At 48.2% G+C, this 19,019-nt stretch overlaps 1 protein-coding gene across 5 annotated transcripts in view; it reads left to right on the top strand.

Annotated features, from left to right (window-relative positions):
- The window catches only part of LOC100644170 (nephrin), a 253,734-nt gene that overhangs the window by 208,438 nt on the left and 26,277 nt on the right, over window positions 1-19,019 (top strand). For all 5 annotated transcript variants that reach the window (XM_048405776.1, XM_048405777.1, XM_048405779.1 and 2 more), the window contains 3 exons: window positions 1,576-1,742; window positions 7,863-8,007; window positions 10,661-10,791. In XM_048405776.1, the coding sequence (XP_048261733.1) occupies window positions 1,576-1,742; window positions 7,863-8,007; window positions 10,661-10,791 (443 nt within the window). The remainder of the gene's footprint in view (window positions 1-1,575; window positions 1,743-7,862; window positions 8,008-10,660; window positions 10,792-19,019) is intronic.

Genomic DNA, 19,019 nt, shown 5'->3' with positions numbered 1-19,019 from the left:
CGACGACGCGAACGACGACCGTGATTGATCGGCACTGAATGATCCGTCCTTTCGAGAGTCAAGAAATTTTCGACGAAGCGAATGACGAAATTGAAGACCCGTTATTGGCGAACGAGAACACCCATCATAGCGGCGAACGAAAAAATAAAAATCTGCGCTTCGTGCGCGAGATAACGGAACGAGGGGGGGAGGGAAGAGAAAGAAGGAAAGGGAGAGAGCGGAATAGAGCGAGAGAAATGGCGAGGGGGAGGAAGAGGAGCAGAGTGGCCACGGCAATGGCGTACGCGTACGGAAGAGAGAAAAAGCGATGGGGACGAAGAGGGAAAAAGGGAGATTGATCGATGCTCGCTCTTTGATTTTTGCGACCTGCACCAAGTGACCATGCATCGAGCGTGTATTCATCTCATGGCTGGTGGAACAAAAAACGAAAGAGAAATTAAAAAACCCCTGAACGGTGACGAGGCGAACCGTTGCCGGGCTAGACGGCTGCCGGGGAAGCGCAGGATAGACGAGATTGCGGATAATCGAAAAGACCGGTGATTCCGGAAATCCGGCAAATCAAATATTTGCGTGCACGCGATCCGCTATGTTGTTCGCTTAAAAATTACTAATGTGGCAACACTCGTATAATTCGTACGCATTTTCTCAGCTGTTTACCGTATTTAATTAATCGTAAACCGAATGAGAAACAAATCGATATAATGGTATTTTCGTAGATAATTCGTGGCCGTGTTTTTCCGTGCATTCTCGAGAATGCCGCGCTACAACTGTTCGCACAGCGAAGCAAAACGAAACGAACACGAGTAGAGGAGAATGGATGCGCGAGAAAAATGTCGAAACTCATTATCGCTGGCAGTCGGATGAGAACAGAAATGGTACAGTGGTACGGTGTACGAAGCCACGGACCTATTCTCGTAGTTTTCATATTTCACGCACGAACGGATCGTATCTGGCTGGTATTGGCCAATTGGATACTCGGATTTATCGTCCGTCAAAGCGATCGTCGCCTCGCTCCGAACAGTATCGTTCCACGCGTTTACACACGCGTTGAAAAATCAATGTTTACCTCGTGTAGCGATCGTTATCACGGCAGAAGCTCGCGAAAGAAATTGGCAAATAATTTGCGATCGAATCTACCTTTTTTGCGATCCGTGTCCGCCGATTTTTCGGCTGATCGATCGATCGGAAGAGAGAGGCGAACCAACGGACAGAAAGATGGAAGATTAGCAAACGATTATTGGTATTTTTGCGGAAAAGCCCGAAAGCGAATGCCCTAGGGCCGAGAATCGTTCTTCGGAAATGACAAATGACTGGCAATCGACCTGTCGGGGTTTTACAACGTTAAATCGGCCGCACGATTTGCATCGAGCTCACGTATCCCCTGCCCGTTTGTCCGCCTTAATTATCGGTTCACTTTAATTATCGCGCCCGATTAGCGTCGTCGGTCCGTGCGCGGTTGCGAGACCCGGTGATTCGAAAAAAAGGAGAACGACGTGAAACGTCGACATCGAGGACCGATCCGTCGATCGATCTATCGATTGGCAAACGTCGTAATTCTCGTTGGTTGATTTTCAGTGAAACCGTTGACGGCTACCATAAGGAGGCCAGGGAAAAAGGGAGTCGGAAACGAATCTCTGCTGGCTGGGAAACGGTACGAGGTGGAATGCGAGACCATCGGCTCGAGACCACCGGCGGTGATAACTTGGTACAAGGGACGAAGAAGACAGCTGAAACACACCACGGTGAGAAAAAGAAATAACGAGCGATCGAGGTTAGAAGCTTAGTCCGAATTCTCTACCCCGTTTCGAAAGTCTCGCGTGCAACCTTTGTTCCGGGAACAAAGCCTGGTTCCCCTTGGTATCTCCTTTCAGCCGAAGCTTTCTGCTTTTTTTCCCCTCGTCGTTCGTGCGAAATAAACAAAGGCGAGGTGCGGCGTCGCTAATGCTCGCGTCGCTAAATTTCCTCGGCAAAGTTTCCGTTTCTCGTAACTCGTATCCGTTTTGCGGTGAGGTCGTGTCGGAAAGACAGGAAGGTTCGTTGCGAGCGAACCCGAAATTAAGACGCCGCGGTCTAATTTCGTCGGTTGGAAATTCGATTTCCTCGGGATAATCTCATAGCGGCCGGATAATGCGATATCGATAGACACGGCGGGGGGCGACGTAACGCAGCATCGTGCCGGTCCGACTAACTTATTATCGTCGTCGGTAGGCGAAAATATGTGTTTCCTGTGCGTGGCCTGCTGGTCCATTATCCGCGCAACTAGACCCCGATAATCCGCTCGTTATCGCTTTCTAATTATTAGCGCATCACCTTAACGAAATTTGTCGCGTTTGCGACGAAGGAACAAAAGGTAGCAGGCGGCATTTAATTAACACCTAAGCTGCTTATTATAGTCGGCGCGTTGGGCTTGCTAGTTGTTAATTAACCCGGCCCGTTCTCCAGGGCTGGACGCAGCTACGATGAAATACGGTAACGCGTCCTGACACTAAGGTATTTCAATTTCACTTGGTCGAAATTTAAATCAGAATGTCCGTGTCCCGTAAATTACGCCTCGCTACTTCCGCCCTTTCGCTTTACGTTCTTCTCCCAGCGAGCTAATAGTCGCCAGTAGCGGTTAAAGACATTCGCGAACGTTCCTTTTGTACGCGGCAAAGGAATATCGTTAGACGATATTCGCGCGTCCTTGTAATTGAAAAACGATCGTCCGCTAACGAGTCTTATCGCGATTTAACGAGAACTGTGCCAAGATTTCGGGACGCAGGCCGAGCCGAAGCGACGACGAGGCGAACAATACTCGATGAAACAGTCGCTAAAAACGTGGACGGCTCGATTTCCCATTGCACAGTAGCTGGAACCGGAGTTACGAGCAGCGAGTATCGAACTATCTTTCGAAAGAGCTCTCTTCGAGGTTCGTGGTCGAATAGAGGAAGGAAAGAAAAGGTAACGAGAGAGCGGAAAGGAGAGATAGGAAACGGTTGAAAAGGTCGAAACGCTCCGGGGAACCGATAACTATACCCCTCGGCGGCGAATCTTTTCCTCCGAAGAGATTCTCGGCTCGGAAACAGAGTCAAAGCGGTGGAAAGACGAAGACGCCGAGCGAAACCTCGCGTCGCGTTGCTTAGCGTCGGCCTTTGAAACGGAACGGGACCGAGCGCTGAGAGTGCAGCAGGGCAAGAGAAATGGCGGCACTCTGCACGAACGGATTGGATTCGCAGGTTCGGGTCGCGTCCGATTGTACGAGGAAAAGGGGCTGTATAAGGGCGGAAGGATCGGAAGGTAGGTTCGAGGCTGGCACTTTCGAGGGACGTCGATTGAATTAAGCAACCACACCTGTCGACTGCAGATATTTTCATTGGCGGTATGCTAATTGGTCATTACGCAATGTCGACTTAACCATCCTGCGATCTCGCCTCTCCTTCATTTTCGTTCAACGAATCTCGCTAACGCTTACCTTCGATTTCCTAACGAAATCTCGCGATGTCGCAGATCCACTTACGTTTCTTCCAGCGGACGTGCTACTCGAATTAAAAGTTACGTAACAAACGAGCGCAACTTGAAATTCATCTTCTACTGTGACGCATATTGGTATATACCGACGCTTATATAGTTTTTAGATTTTTTTTTTTTTTTTTTTTTAATCACTTTAGGAAACGATATTCGAGAATTATTGCAAACATAAAGGGTTTTTATTTCATTTGATTGAAAAAGAAAAACGAAACAAAACAGGAACGACGGCGCAGTAATCGAACACGGGTTGTTTTTCATACGATATTAATTTCATTTAATATTTACCGTTTCTATTACCTCGTGTGCCGTACGTCGTTACGAATGGTTTTCCGTTCGTACGATGTTTAATAACAAAATCAAACACGTTGTTTTTATTTCAATATTACTCGTATAATAGCAAGCGAAAATGAAAGTGAACGAAAGTCGAGATTCGGTAGATGGCTGTTGGATGAGATTCGACGGATGCGTAACAACATGTCCGCTAGGGTGTGTGGTGAAAATTACAATGCCACTGTGCGTCGTGACCGAGAAACGGATGATGCGCTTACAAAGAATTTATTCGAATCGACGGAGAGTTGGAAATTGATCCAGAGAGTAACGAACAGCTGTATGATTTGTTGGCGGTGAAGATCGAATCTGCTGTATTTCCTGTATTTCGGTGGACCCGATATGGTGGAAGAACATCGGTCGATCCGTCCAGTAGAGAACTCTCGACTCGAAGTTGCGATATTCGACGTTTCCAATAACGCGGCCACGAAGAGCATTGCTATTGGCTACGAAATGAACCTGCCAAGATACATTCGGTACACGAAAGGCTCGAAAGCCTTTGTTCGCGACAACGATGCGCCATTACGGCGTACGTCGATTGGAGAGGGAAGAGGAAAACGTCGAAATCATTAGGAAGCATCGCAACGATGCAGTCGCGGATTTTAACGAAAATTTTTCGTTGGTCGGAAGAAACGAGAACGCGTTCGAACCATCATTTTACCTTCTCGACGTGGCGAAATAATCGCCAGATAGGGATAAAAAGGACGAGAAGAAGGGCGAACGTCGAAAATAGAGAGATAACCCGTGGCGAAGCGGCTGAGCTATTTAACAGAACCGTGAATTTGATCGACGAAATGGAACGTCGATGAAGAGAAAGACTCTGACGCGAAGCCGCGCATTCCGACAGCACTTTCAAAAGCCATAACTACGAGTTTCCAGCCAACTACGCACCACGTTACAAAGTTAGGAGCCCTTTTAGGTTGTTTGGAAAGCAGAGCGCGAAAATCGGCGTCTACGCCGATAGGAGTATTCGATGCTTGCCGATAACGTATGTAGGTAGGTGGCTAGGTAGGTCGGAGAGCGCGTTTTCCTCGACTCCTTGGAATACTAAGAGAGGAGAAAGAGAGAGAGAGAGAGAGAGAGAGAGAGAGAGAGAGAGCTAAGCTTCTCGCGAGTTGGGGAACATTTTCGCGAAAAAGCTCCGGTCTGCTGCTTCTCACCGATGCCGTCAACGCATCAAGGCGAGGCAACGCCACCACGCAGAGTCGGGGATTTTCTTTGCATTGCAGCATTCGCGAATGAAATGCAGCCTCTCGGATCCGGCTGAGAGGTCGGATTTGTCTTTACCGAAACGATCGACAAGAGCGTAATTCGCCGCCATTAAAGCGATTTTGGCTGGACCGAGATATTTCTGTGGCAAAAAGCAAAAGATACGAAAGCGTCTATGGTGGAAAATAGGCGACAGAGTGTGTACAGGAAGCGAAAGAGAAGATCGAAGATAAGATCGAGTTCGCGCGAGAGATCTCGTCGATTCGTAATCTCGTCGCAATTCGAGTTAATCTGGAGCTCGGTCGAGCGAACAGATACGCTGGTACCTAAATCACGACGGTTAGGCAGAGGCCCGAGGCGGTCGCATTATCGATAATCCGGAATCACAGATGTAACGTTGGCCGACCAGGCTCAGGGCGCACGTGTACAGCTCCGCCGTTGTCTTCGGCACGTTGACGCGCGACCCTAATTAATTTCGCGTTGTTCATTAACAAGCCCTGCCCGCAACGCTTAACGACGCCTCGACGCGGCGTATCCGTGCACCAGCAGTCGCAATATCCTCGCTCGTTGTCGCACCTGTGCTCTCCTTCCTTCTCTCTCTCTCCAAGCCCTTGTACTCTCGACGCACGGACCAAGACTCTGGCGTACGGACTGATTAACAGAGTAAACGACAGTCACCGATGGAAACTCGGCTGAATTCTAATTCGAGCAAAACAGCCGCGTCCATGACGATTCTGCGACCATCTGGAGCTCCAATTCAACTTTTATGCGATGAAATTAAAATTCTTTGACGAGCCGTGGACCGGATACGTGTGAAGATTCGCCGATGAGACACCGCGTAGCCGGACATCGAACAGTCACGGAACGCGAGGAATTTTAATGAATCTCGCACCGCCTTCGCGACATCCACCGCTAGTTGACTTCCCCTTCCGAGATAGATGTCTCCCTACGAGAAGGAACAACCACGAACCAACCTCTATCCAATCGCCAGACCCGCGATCGCACGAACCAACGGTTCGTGACTTTCGGTATATTCCGTGTAGCACTTGCTTAAAATCACCGGGGAATGACAGAGATCGAGGGTTACAAACGAGAAACGTAGTACGCCGCGCCGTTAAAACGAACAGGCTGGACGATAAGGCCACGTCGTTGCTCGTTTACGCGGCGACGCGTCTCTTTAAAATTCCCAGTGGCACAAGCGTCGGATAATAAAATATAGCCTCATAACATGGCTTTAGAGAAGAGAAGGAAGAGGGAACGACGAGGACGAGCGCTGCGGTCCCGAGAGAACGGTGAGAAAGAAAAGGGGTACGAAGGATACCGGGGATAGCGTAGGGTTGAAGAAAGAACCAAGGAGAGATATTAACGTAAGCAGATTCTATAAGCAGCAGAACACGTAGACCGCTTCTATCGCATTACCATCCTGATTATCCTATAGTCATTCGGGCTGTCTTTACTCGCTCGCCACGCGTTCCGTATTACGTGGTTTCACGACCAGAAAGCGTTTCGTTAGCGAACCGAAAGTACCGAGAAAACTGCGATAGGGTCGACGTGTAATCGCGCGATATATCATCTTTATTTCCTACTCGGTCGAAACGCGAACGCATCGGTGCACTTAAGAGCGTATAAATATTTCTAAATGAAATTCCGCGACGCCTTTGCGCGTTCCGGTGCCCTCTTGTGCTCGCCACCGCCTTGCCTTTTCCCTCCTTTTTCTCGGTTGCCGTGAGAACGTTCGCGCGAAGAAAATTAGACGAGCGCAGGGAAAAGTATAATTCCGGCGGTTGGGTAACGACAATTCCTATATTACGCGCAAAGGAAAGAACATCTTTTTTGCGGCTGAGGAGCAGAACTTGGAAGTGAGAAAAACTAAGGAAGAATAGGGAAGAGAACGTGTCCAACCGGAGGAAAGTTTTGGTTCCGACCCCTTAACGCGCTTCCGCGTCGAGCGTAGTATCAGTTGACACGCTTTGAAACAAAATTCCCGGTCGAAGTAGCGGCTGGCTTTTTCTCTCGACACCGCTGGAAAATAAATAGAAAAACGCGAGCGAAGAATCTCGCGTCAGAAGCTGCCGGTAAAATTCACGCTCGGTAGAATCCGGTGGTACTCTTTAGAAAGGATTCCACGGCGTTAGCAGCAGGACCCGGGTCCTTTCGAGTCCGGGCTAACAGGAATGAATTTCCAGCAGATGTTGCCAGCGTTGCTTACGGTCTGCCTCTCGACCTTAATATAACCAAAATTAACCATGCCGAGTTGCCGTCGAACTAGTTTCCCATTTTTTCCCTTCGCTTTTTATCTTCTGCCTTCGTTCTCGTTTCTCGCCATCTTGCGCCGCGGAATTGAATCGAGCAACGTCACTGAGAATGGTATTCGATAAAAATTATTATCTGCCAAAATTACATTCTTCCGTACGGTGACAAAGTGACGGTGCAAAAGAGCGAGCGTCCTTTTCGTTGCGAAATGAAGAACGATCGAAAAGATTGCAAAAACAGCGTGAAAAATACAGTATCGAAAGCTCGTTCGGTAAAACGTCAAACGAAAACGTTAAACACCAGAAGAACAAGATATCCTTCCCAGGATACACGAAACTCTACAACGTGACGACGTTTCGTCTTCTTCAACGGTCCAGAACGATTTGCTGGAAAAGCTCGGGCATCTTGTTCTTCTCGTAATCGTTGACACGGTTAGCGCACCTTCACGTAGCTTCCTATCATTTGAAACTCGAATAACTCTTGATACGAAGCGAGCCATCGAGCTCGATCATTTAACTGTCCAAAAAATACAAACTTTGCGTAACTTGGAACGATCTGTCACGCAGGAGGAGAGATCGGAGAATCGGACGGTGAGCATGGTGGAGTTCGAGCCAGGGGTGGAAGATCACGGGAAATCGATCACCTGTAGGGCCGAAAATCCAAACGTTACGGGACTGTTCGTGGAGAAATCCTGGAAGATCGACGTCGTCTGTAAGTATACGATAAATATATATTCTATTGCTCTTTTCAGAGAGATCCCGATTCGTTTCCTGTTACGACGTTTTACGAGCGGACGTGACATTAAATGCATATTCGATGATTCGTCGTGCTAAACTTGCTCCGCGTTCGTCCGACGCTTCTTAATGTATGCATACGCGTCGCGCGAACGTCATAAAAAAATAGAGTATCACCACGGGGTTGGCGTATCCCTTGCTCTTATCTTCTATCGAGGCGCATCGTGAAATCGGCCGATTTACGAGCGTTTTTACGTTGAACGCACACCTCCCTCCAGTCGCCCCTCTCTTCCTTTTTTCCTCCATTTCCTTTTTTCTCCCAACCCTTGTTTTTACAGCTGCAATAAAACGGCCTCCGCTGGATTTCGAGCGAATTACAGCCGAAATTCAGCGAAACCGATCGTTGGTGTTCTTCCGCGGAACCGTTTTCCGATCTAGTTGATCGTAAAACAAAAAAAAAAGATATATGTGACATATAGGGACGGACAGCTCGTAAAGAGAAAAAGGATGCCATCGATGAATTCGGTCGTTCCGATTGATCCACGAGCTTCCACGTTTCTTTTCTTCTCTCCTCTCCCCTTTGAAGACAGGGGGAGATGGGTATTCCGTCATCTCGACTCGTTCCATTTCGCGCCCCTATGGACTTTCCTTTTTACCATCCTCGTTCGTGGAATCGGTTAAAAAGTCATGACGCGAACAGACTTTCTTCTCGCGCAGCGTATTTGTCGACTTTGCCAAAAAACAAATTCGTCCGTCGCGTAAAAACCGGATCGTAGAAAGACGATCGTGGATGATAGCACACGATCGTGCATTCCTTCTTACGAGATTATTGTTATTCGTTAAGCGTCTGAGTACCGCGTACATAGGCTACGAAGGACTATAATTACCTCGTCTTACAGCGTAGCCACGAAACTCGTCACAGTGTGTTTCTATGGAACAACGATGGATCTGAAACGAATCGAAACTAACTTCGGCTGCACTTGTTACGCTTGCAGCGGATAAATCGAACGTAAATGTAGTTTCTGGTGGAAATCCCAGCGTCCTGAAACTTTGTAGTTTTACACTTGTCAAGATCTGATTAAGATCTGCTTAAGATTTCCAAGATTCTTCCGATCGGAACGGAAGCACAGCTCGCCGGAAGTGGCGTAACTTTTTGCAATTAATTATTTGGGAACTTTGTAAGTAGAAAGTAAGGGGAACTGATTCCTCGTCATTGGTATGATCTTCCGCCGGTTCGTTTCAGAGTTTTCAGACCGCTTTTGTCAAACATTGTCCCGTAAGTAAAGTACGCGCGTAGATACGCCAGGTGTATCGACAGCAGGAAAGAAACATGCTCGATAGCGTCTGAGGAAAAAGCGCGAGAGTAGGAGAAATAACGTCACGTCGTGTATCCAATTACGTTGACCGTCGAGCAGCATCGTTGAAATTACGCATTACCTTGCGAGCAGGCCCCGGCTTTTTCGTGCTCCACCTTCATTTCCGCCCACACACACGAGCTCTCGATTCGCGAGGAACGGGGAAGAAAATGAAAGGGGAGGATAGTGGGTGGAATTTATTGCAATCCTGGACGAGTATCTCGCCTCGGTGGAAGAAGAGCGGAAAACAAGGGACAGGAGCGAAACGGCACGATGCAACGACGGAGGTTCGAGAATTAAAAAGTGGCGGCGTTGAACTTGGGGCTGAAGGGAGAAGAAGCAGCGGGTAGACGCGATCGAGCTAATTAATACTATCTCGAAAGAGCAGTACACGCCGGTGCACGGGGGAAAAGAAGAGCCACCGGAAAGGAGGGAATTTATCGTGGCGCGCGATAAAATCCTGCGAGAACGCCCGAAGAATAAACTCCCCGACGGGAAAGCGAGCTAAGAGGAACCGGTATGATTAAACTAATGAAGACGAGAGATACAAGAGGCAAAGAAAATACTGGAATTTTTCGAGAACGTTACACCAACCAGGAAGAAATCAACTGCCAAGCGAGACCGTGAAGCTAGACTGCAAGACAATCGAGCTAGCGAGACCGTGGCCGATGTCGTCTGCTAGAAGAATACGAAAAAATTACGCGAATAAGCATGCGCCAAAACCCGCAGAGATTTGTCTTCTTTGTAATTCACCGGCAACCCTGTGGCCACCGTGGAACGAGCGTACGTGGCGAGTATTTTGGATTAAGATAATCCCTTGACATCGAGACGGTCGTATATCACAGGCAAAGAAGCTTCATGGTCAGGAAAAAAAACGGGAACTTGAGGAACTGAGTTTCGAAACCGAAAATACATATTTCGTATCGAAACTATGGATAGGTTGCCGCGTGATGAGGACGAACCGAGAAAGCGTGTCTCGACCTGGTATCAGGTTGATGAAATTCTACGAGGGTGGGGCCTACCGTGACGATAAAACGTATCCAAACCCTTCAACGTATTCCTCCTTTATGAGAAAAAATAGTAAAAGCTTGGCAAGGAGATAACGCGTATTCCTGTTATCTATTATCGGAGTAAATCGTCCGCGATTATTTACTTGATCCTCGCACGTACACTTTCGGCGATAGGATCGTGTTTCTACTTTCGATAATTCAATCGAGACGCTATTTTATTCTTTCTGTCTCGTTGGTGATCGCTTCGATTAAAATCTGTTTCCAGATCCGCCGATCGTGTCGCTGAACCTTGGATCGACGCTAAGCCCGGAGGATATCAAGGAAGGCGACGACGTCTACTTCGAGTGTCACATCAGAGCTAATCCGCCCTGGTCGAAATTGACATGGATACACGACGTACGTATGATTTCATCGATTAATATTCCGCGTAATCAACGTCGCTGTCTCGTTGCGTTTCCTACGATTATAGCTGCTGGTATACTTAGACGGATACACGACGTAATAATTCGTTGATAGCGTGCGCTGCACGAATCGGACGTTTTTTTTCTTTTAACAAAGTTATTTCAGCCTTTGGAATACGGTATTTCGTGCTCCGCGGGTACACTATTATGGCGCTATTAAAAGCCTGGGTGTATCTCGTAAAGTAGAAGCTCGCAACGCAGCGGTACAAAAATTCCCGTACACTTAGCGTGCCACAATAGCGGAAACATAATATGCCAGATTCGCGGAGAAAAATCTCTGGTGGACAAAAAGGCAGCAGCGTGCGTCCCTAAATTTACAAGCGAGCTACGTTACAGGTAATTTACGCGACAACGTCCGCGAACGTAAAGAAAATCACCGTGGAGGGCACGTTACCGTAGCCAACCAAGTCTTATCCCATATAATGGCTCGTATATTTTACTGGCTAAAACTTTGAATCCTTTATTTGCATAATATATGAGATCGTTCGACAGGCTCGATCTAGTACAACGCCGTTAGAACGCGGAGAATTAAAGCGTCGCACCGCACCTCACCGCACCGCGAAACACGCTACGCTGAAAGCCGATCATCTCGCGGATTTATGGCGAAAAGCGATAAGAGACTTTCAACGTACTCCTTCTTGCCCTCCTTTTACCGTTACAGGCAAAATTACGTTTGTTACCGTGAATGGCAAGTTGCTACGTTCTTCTAACGTTTAAACAGTTGCCGCGTTAATTCCAAGGGGAACGAGCTTCACGGAGAATAGAATTTCCGCTACTCTTCTTCTTTACACGTCGTTTTATAAGCTTCTCTGTTAAGAGTAATTTTTACCGCGAAGAAGACAGCGTTCGAAGAGTAATTCGCCAACGTGACAGAATTTTTCGTTGTTCATTCGCTTTATCGGTAGCGACGATTTTGCACGCGTCCACCTCAGCGCCAGCATTGAGAAACCGGAGAAAGTTTGTCGAAGGGATTCGGCTTCGATTTCGTAGGGGAGAAAGTTTAATCCAGAAGGCGTACGAGGTTGTCTCAGTTTTCCAACTCGTTCGTACGGCGCGAATCGGAATTCACGAAGGAAAGTATAGTGGCCCGATTAAAGCGTATCGCGTGGGGCCAAGGGAAGCCAGAAAGTCCGATATCTCTTACAAGGGGAAAATGACCAAAGATACGAGCACTTTCTTTTTCCTCTACCGTGTCCTCGCTGCTCTTCTTCTCTTTTTTTCTCGTTTACGTTAATCCAGCCTCTTGCCGTTCTCGTTCGCCTCGTTCTTTCTGTTTACTCGGGAGAGACGTTTCGCTGGATACGTGTCGTAGTTCAGGAAGGACGCCGGCAAGGAGACAGGTTAACGGTAGCCTGGTAGCAGCTGCTACGGCATAAGAGATTTCCGTCGAAATTGCATCTTAAAAATATGATTTGACTTCATTGTAGGCGAGCAAAGCGACTATCGTAACCTCGGCTTTCCCGACACCCATCTACGCGCTGCTTCCTTTCGCATCCTTTCGTCGCTTTTCTTTCGCATCCGGCTCGTTTCCCTCGGTCGACTCGTATCGTTCGGTTTCCAGCTGTCGCGGTTGCTCGTTATTATTCGCAACTTCGATGGCTGAACTATATAAACTCGCAAGTGGAGTAAGTTGAACGCGATCGATATCACGAATCGCTTTCTGATAGATCGCGCAGCTAACTAGCTGCACGTGCCGGTCCCTTTCGACGAAGACGACCCTTTTCGCTCGATTAAAAGGGTTTGCCTAGGAATTACAAGAGGCCATCGACACGTTCAATCTGCCAATCAATCCCAAGGTAGCAATCGAGCCAGGATTCCGAACTGTCGGTCTTAAAAAAACGCTTGGAGCCATTGGCAGCGGCAGTAACCTTTTGAATGGCGATCGTAAAGACGAAAGAAGAACAGAGAACGGAAGGACGACGCAGCATCGATAGGGACAGCAGTGGAATATTGGTTAAAAGGTAAAGAAGGGAGAGAAGAGGCGGCGGAAAGAGCGGGAGGCGGGGGAGGGGGAGGGGGGAAGAGGAAGGAAAAACGAGGAAGGCAGAGATAGCCGCTATAATGGGGTACAGTGATTAGGCTGGCTGTACCATTCACCAGGACAATAGAGACGTTCTGTAGCTACGCCAAGTATCGACGAGCCAATCGGCCGCTCGGGAAAAGACGTTGGAAGATTTTTCCCGACTCTTCATCTTTCCGATGGCAAAGTGGATTGACCGACTAGACAACCGGAAGAACTCTATTAATGTCCTCCTCGTCCACCTAAATACGAGGCAAAAGATCAAATACTTTTTGCCGGAGAAGTAGGCTCTTCTTAATCTTGACACCGTCATCGATATGTCGGACACGCTACTTTTCCGCACTTCTTTTTCGGAAATAGCCAATTTCTCGACAGAAACAAGAAATCGATAGAAAGCGAAATCTCGCGCAGATTCCAGCAACGAATTTTCCTATCGAACGAGATTACGGCTCCGTCGTAATCGCGCAGAAACGCCTGTAAGCTTGGAATATTATGAAAAGCACAGTACTCGTAAAGCGAACGAGACTTTGAATTCCACACGGTTGCGCCGTTGATTTTCAAATGGACGTTATTTCTGCTGTACACCGATCAGTCGTAGGAACGACGCGAGGGTAATGGGCTTTCTCGCAATGAATCGGTCGAGTGCATTTTCCACTGGCGTGAGATTCAATCCGACAAGTCCAGGACTTAATGCGGAGAACTGGCTGGAAGGAATCGGGCAAGGGGTTGCGAGCCGGAAATAGGCTGCCGCCGGATTCGACAGGCCGTACATCAATCAATTTCACCGACGTGGCGCGGCGTCGCGATCGAACAGCCGTGCCGGAATTCCGCTCGGATTCGTTGCCTTCGACCGAAGCGAGAAGAGCCTTTTCTTCCCCCGAATCGCGATCTCCCGTTGCTTTTTCTTCGGAGATGCGGGTCCCGGTGAAATCGAATCGGATATCAGTCATACGGTCAACCAAATTCTGTCACGAATCCTTTCTATCTTCTCTTCGTCTCTCCCCACGCAACAAGTCGGTCGTTCGTTACTTTCTGTTCGTTGAGAAATATGGCGCAAGCAGCGCGCACGAACCTTTTAAAATACTTTCGTCGCGCTTAATACCGGAACCCGGTTGGAAAAAGGAAACTCAAAGAGACATCAAACGATCGAGTAAATTACAAAATTTCCGAGCAACTCGGAGAATTTGAGCAAGGGGAGCTGAGAAGTTGCACGACGCGGTGCTGCGGCCAACGGCACGATACGAAGAAGAATCGAAAACGTAATCAAAGATAACGAGGGAAGTTTTCCGCTACACGGAAGGGTTTACAGCATTTATACGAGGCACGCCGGACGTCGAAGGTACGAGAAGAGATTCCTTGCTACGAAAAGAGGAAGAAAAAAGGGGCGACGAAAGGGGCGGGAGAGAACGTAGCAGGCTGAAAGCAGCCGCGGAAGCATCTTCGCTTCACCTTTTTTCCTCGCGTCCTTCCGCATTCCGGACCGCAATGCATCATCCTTGCCGGTCGCAAATGTGCCAGCCATCAACCCCTTGGTTGCGTCAAAGTCGGGTATCTCGACATCGCGTATCGATTTCTTCGCGAATCGCTCGCGTTCATCGATCATCGACGTGCAAGCTTCCACCGCGCGAGAAGACGAAAAAATCTCGTGGAAGAAATTGAACGCGACTCAAAGCCGTGAATTCCATTCGATCACGTTGGAAAAAACGATGAAACGAACTCAACTCTCTCTCTCTCTCTCTCTCTCTTCTCTCTTGGAACAGAAGCAAAGCAAGAAAATTGACATGGAATACCGAGCAACTTTGAAGCTAACGAAGCCCATGCTAGTCTGGCTTGCACGCGATCTTCTCTGTCATTGATAAATCGCTTTAAAACAAAACGAAGCTAAAAAGGGAGGAAATCGCGCGTCGCTGGCGTAACAATTTCTCTAGCGGAAGTATCGCGACAATGCCGCCGATATAATCACGATGAAAAATTTTCAGGCAATCCTCGCGCTACGAGCTACGAAATCCTGGCCACAAATCTTTCGGAAGGGTGCTGCCGCCCTGGCCGGGACCAGCAGAGAGCATTTTTTCTTCCGAGGAAGCTCCTTTGCCAACAGAGCACGGAGGAAACAGACAGGCAGGGTCGAACGTAACGGCTCGCGTCGAAAACCGACAAAATTTACGAGCGTTCGCCGTGAACGCGTTAAGACGATCTTCGAACGGGCGTGTAAAATTTAATGGAACGACAAAACACAACGAAAGACGAAAGTACTTATGTAACGTTCGATACAATTATGTCTGTCGCCTAAAATAGTTTTTCCGACAAGCAGACGCGAAACTCGGACAAAGATAAATTCAATTTCATCGACGGCGCGGCACGTCTGCGACGCGTCCTGCCTGTATGGAACGCGCACGAGGAAAAAGAAAAAATTAGAGGCAAGACTAGCGAGAGAAGAAAAGACGAGACGCGCGTGTGTGCACGAGCGCACCGGAAATGCCGCTACCGTGCAACCTATTCGACCGGCATACTAGCTACCTCGTCTCTTTAAACCGTCGTTCAATGCTCTCGGCTTCTTCTCCATGGTACGTCTCGAGTACGCTCCCTGGCTCGTTCGTCGACACATTAGTACGTGTACAGAGCGATTCGTGAAAATACAACTGTTCGAAGAGAACCCTCTCTTTCTCTCTCTCCCTTTCTCCGTTGCTCGCTTTCCGGGAGCGATCCACGTCCACGATAATGGCTTCCTTTAACGCCGCGGAAAAAGTTTAAACGCGTAATCGCTTTCGCTGCTGGCTGCGCTTTCTCCTTTGCCTAGTTCCTTTTTTCCACGTTTTCGCCACCGGGCGATAACCGAATTTTCATCGACCGAGGAAACCTGAACTCGCGAGTTCTGGCACGCGCATATTCGATGGAAGTGACGATCTTTCGCAACGAGGTTACGATAGCGACGTTTTTGTAATTCTCTGAGCGTCCGCGTCTCTGGCGAAACTGAAATAACTCGCCTGCTCTTCTCTTCTCGCTACGACGTAATTCCAGGGATAAGATCGGAAAGGAAAGATAGATATCGTAAGAATCGTTCGAAAACACTGGCGAACGATCGATGACCAAGTTTCTGGTTTCTGGGTGGTAGAAAGAGGGAAGGCAAAATGAATTTCGCTTAGCCTTTAGACACGGCAGGGAAACGAAGAAAAAGACGGAACGAAAATAACGAATGCAAGGGCGAAAGGGAGAAAAGGTGAGACGGAAAAAGGGAGGAAGGAAGGAAGGAGGAAAGGAAGCACAGCCACGAGTTGTTGGCAATTTTTCAAGGAATCAGTGCGCCGTCTGACCGGAATGAACGCCCGCCTCTAGCCTCTTTTCTTTCCTACCCTCCTGAATCGCCTTTTTTTCTCCCCAGTCTAGCAGGGCAAGGCTACGGCGACGTAGAAGAAGCCCCGAATCGCGACCGAGTCGAATTTTCACCGGAAAATTCTGGCAACCGAGCTTTAGATCGGACTAGAGAGACGAACGTATCCTACGAAACCGGTGAACCTTTTTAGGATCCAAATGCAAGAAGAAATTCGATGAATCTTACGGGATAGGTGATGTGAACCGAGCTTCTACGACGAGATCGAACGAGCCAGATATTCGATGGTGGTTCTGTGTTGTCTCGGCCGATCCACTTCCAGAAGATTCCTCGTAATCGGGTGTCGTCGATAACATCTTGCTCGTTTTGCCAGGGTAGGAGCGACTTAACATCGGTACAGGAAAAACTACAGCATGGAAGTTAAGAAAGTCGGAGTTGCTGGAGATTAGAAAGGAAAAGAAGAGGAACGTGGCGCGAACTCGGACCCGGGGGATTTGCCTGGAAACGCGACAAACGGTCGACAATTTACGTTTACATATAACCTACCGGACTCGTTAAAGCGAACAGAGTTACAGTGGTGCTGTATGCAAGCCGTTATCGGACGATCTTCGATAAAGCCAGAGATTCGTCCATTTTCCATTTTCCAAGGCGGCTGCATCGGCTAACCTTGGAAGGATGCGTGTACGGAATATCACGAGAGCGTGTACGAAAGGACGGTTAACACCTACTTTATGTAACGGCGACGTACGAGACAATGCCGTTGGCCCATTGTACCCGGATGGTTGTATGTACCACGTGCCACGAGTAATTCCACCCTTATACCGGATTCCGAATATTCTCAAAATGAAGCTCCGGGCTTTTGGGCTCCGTTCCAACTGTCTCTTCCTGCGGCTAGACCCGTTGCATAAAACCGCGCACACTTGCCCGCCTCGCTCTTGTCAGGTTCAAACGAAAAGTTTTAGTATCCTCAGACCTGACCTCCCGCCGCTTTGGATACCGTTCGAATATCGATACCATTCTCGACCCAAGTTTTCTACCCGTAACCCATATTCATCACCAGGTCGGAGAAGAAACGTTTCGGTAACCTTAATTTGCCAAAGCGTCGTGAGAACCGCTGCAACGAATTACGCGCCCTCGCAACTCTTCGCGATTTACGACACGTCGGGGCTTAAAGCCTCGTAAAATCAGTCGCGAAAGCGATCTACATGGAAATGTAAATTTCACGCGGATCGTGTTCACGCGTAACGAGCTCTTTGATGTCTCGGTGTAGAGATGGGCGGCTGACAGAAAAGGGTTAAACAAGTTAGTCGCCGATGGAGTATCCATATCCAGAGAATGGATTTAACGACCAAGTTGGGCGATCCTCGTTTACCTCTACGAAATCTGATTAGGAGAAGGAAAATGTTTCGCGCAGGTGGTTCCGTCGAGAGGAGGATCAAAGGACCAGCTCGTTTTCGGCGAAACCGTAACAGGAAAATGGAATTAATAACGGCAAACCAGAATCTAGAACGCGATCCTTAAGGGGTTCTAATTAACGCGTGCGCGCTTACGAACTCATTATGCAAGCTGTCTAAACCATGGAAGAAGTGGTACGCGGCGCAGCATCCGATCGACGCGTCGTTATCCGAATTTTGCTCGTCGGTTGGCCAATCATCGACCTGTGGGACAGTCAGTCTGTAGATTGGCCGCTTTTCAATTTGCCGGTTTCTCTAGGAGATGAGAGCGCGACTCGCTTCCGATCTCCCACAGTTGCAACGAAACGCAAAGAAACGGGACTGTTTGCACACACGGGGGAGAATAGTACGCACGACAAATGGTGGAAGAAGGTGCAGGGGTGGCAGGTGGCTGGTAGCCAGGCTACTACTAGCCTTCGTTGGAATTGGCTCGCAAACGATAAAAGACAAACGAAAGCTCTCGAACTGTATCGTTGGTTCGTTTCTGGCGTGATGAAACGACGAGGGAAAACACAGGAGGAAACGTGGAAAGGTCCAGGGGAGTCCCAGCTGGAGAGAAAATGGTAGGAAGCGAACGGCAGCCAGGCGCTCGAATAGAAACGTCAAAGTTTGCAGCTACTTTCTCAAAGCGAAACGTAGGTAATATGCGACTCGAAGAGACGGTTATCGATGTATCGATTCGGAAAACGACGAGTCTACGATCGTTGACTTTAGCCGAGTTCCTCCTCGTCGTGTGCACGATAAACGAAAGAATTTGTAACGGGACTTTATAAATTAACGATCGTTCTTTGCCAACAGTAAAGCTGCGAGTTACTCGATGAACGAACAGCGCGAATTTAAAGAAAAGAAGGAAAGAAAAGAAGTTGTTGGTATTGGTCATAAATTTTTCTAGTCCCCTTAACGAAGTATAACGTTTAACGAGTCTTGACTGGCTAGTAAATCGAAGGTAAACCTCTGGCCTTAACCGAAGCTTAACCTATGCTAAGCGAGCTAAAGCTCCTTGACTGGACTGTGGAACACGGAAGAGAGGCAAGTTGCATAGATTACAATCCAACTCGATCGAGTCGACGTATTGTCGACCCTTCCAAGCCGCCGAGTTTATCGATCGTATCCAAGATCTTCCCATCCGATTAAGTTCTTTAAGGGATTAAATCTAGCGGAATTCCTCGTTTCGATTTTTAATTCGTCGCTGAACATCAGCAACACGAATTAGGATAAAGACGAATTGAAATTCCTGGACGATCGACCGCGAGTAATTAAGTGCTTATCCGTCGATGCGAAACCTATCCAACGAAGGACACGATTCTCCGGCAAGAGAATGTGGCTGCGAGCCGAGATTATAAAACAATCGAACAAAGCCA

The sequence above is a fragment of the Bombus terrestris genome, chromosome 5, assembly GCF_910591885.1.
Source record: "Bombus terrestris chromosome 5, iyBomTerr1.2, whole genome shotgun sequence".
Taxonomy (NCBI): domain Eukaryota; kingdom Metazoa; phylum Arthropoda; class Insecta; order Hymenoptera; family Apidae; genus Bombus; species Bombus terrestris.
The sequence above is the reverse complement of the archived record's forward strand: the minus strand, read 5'-3'. Positions and strand labels throughout refer to the sequence as shown.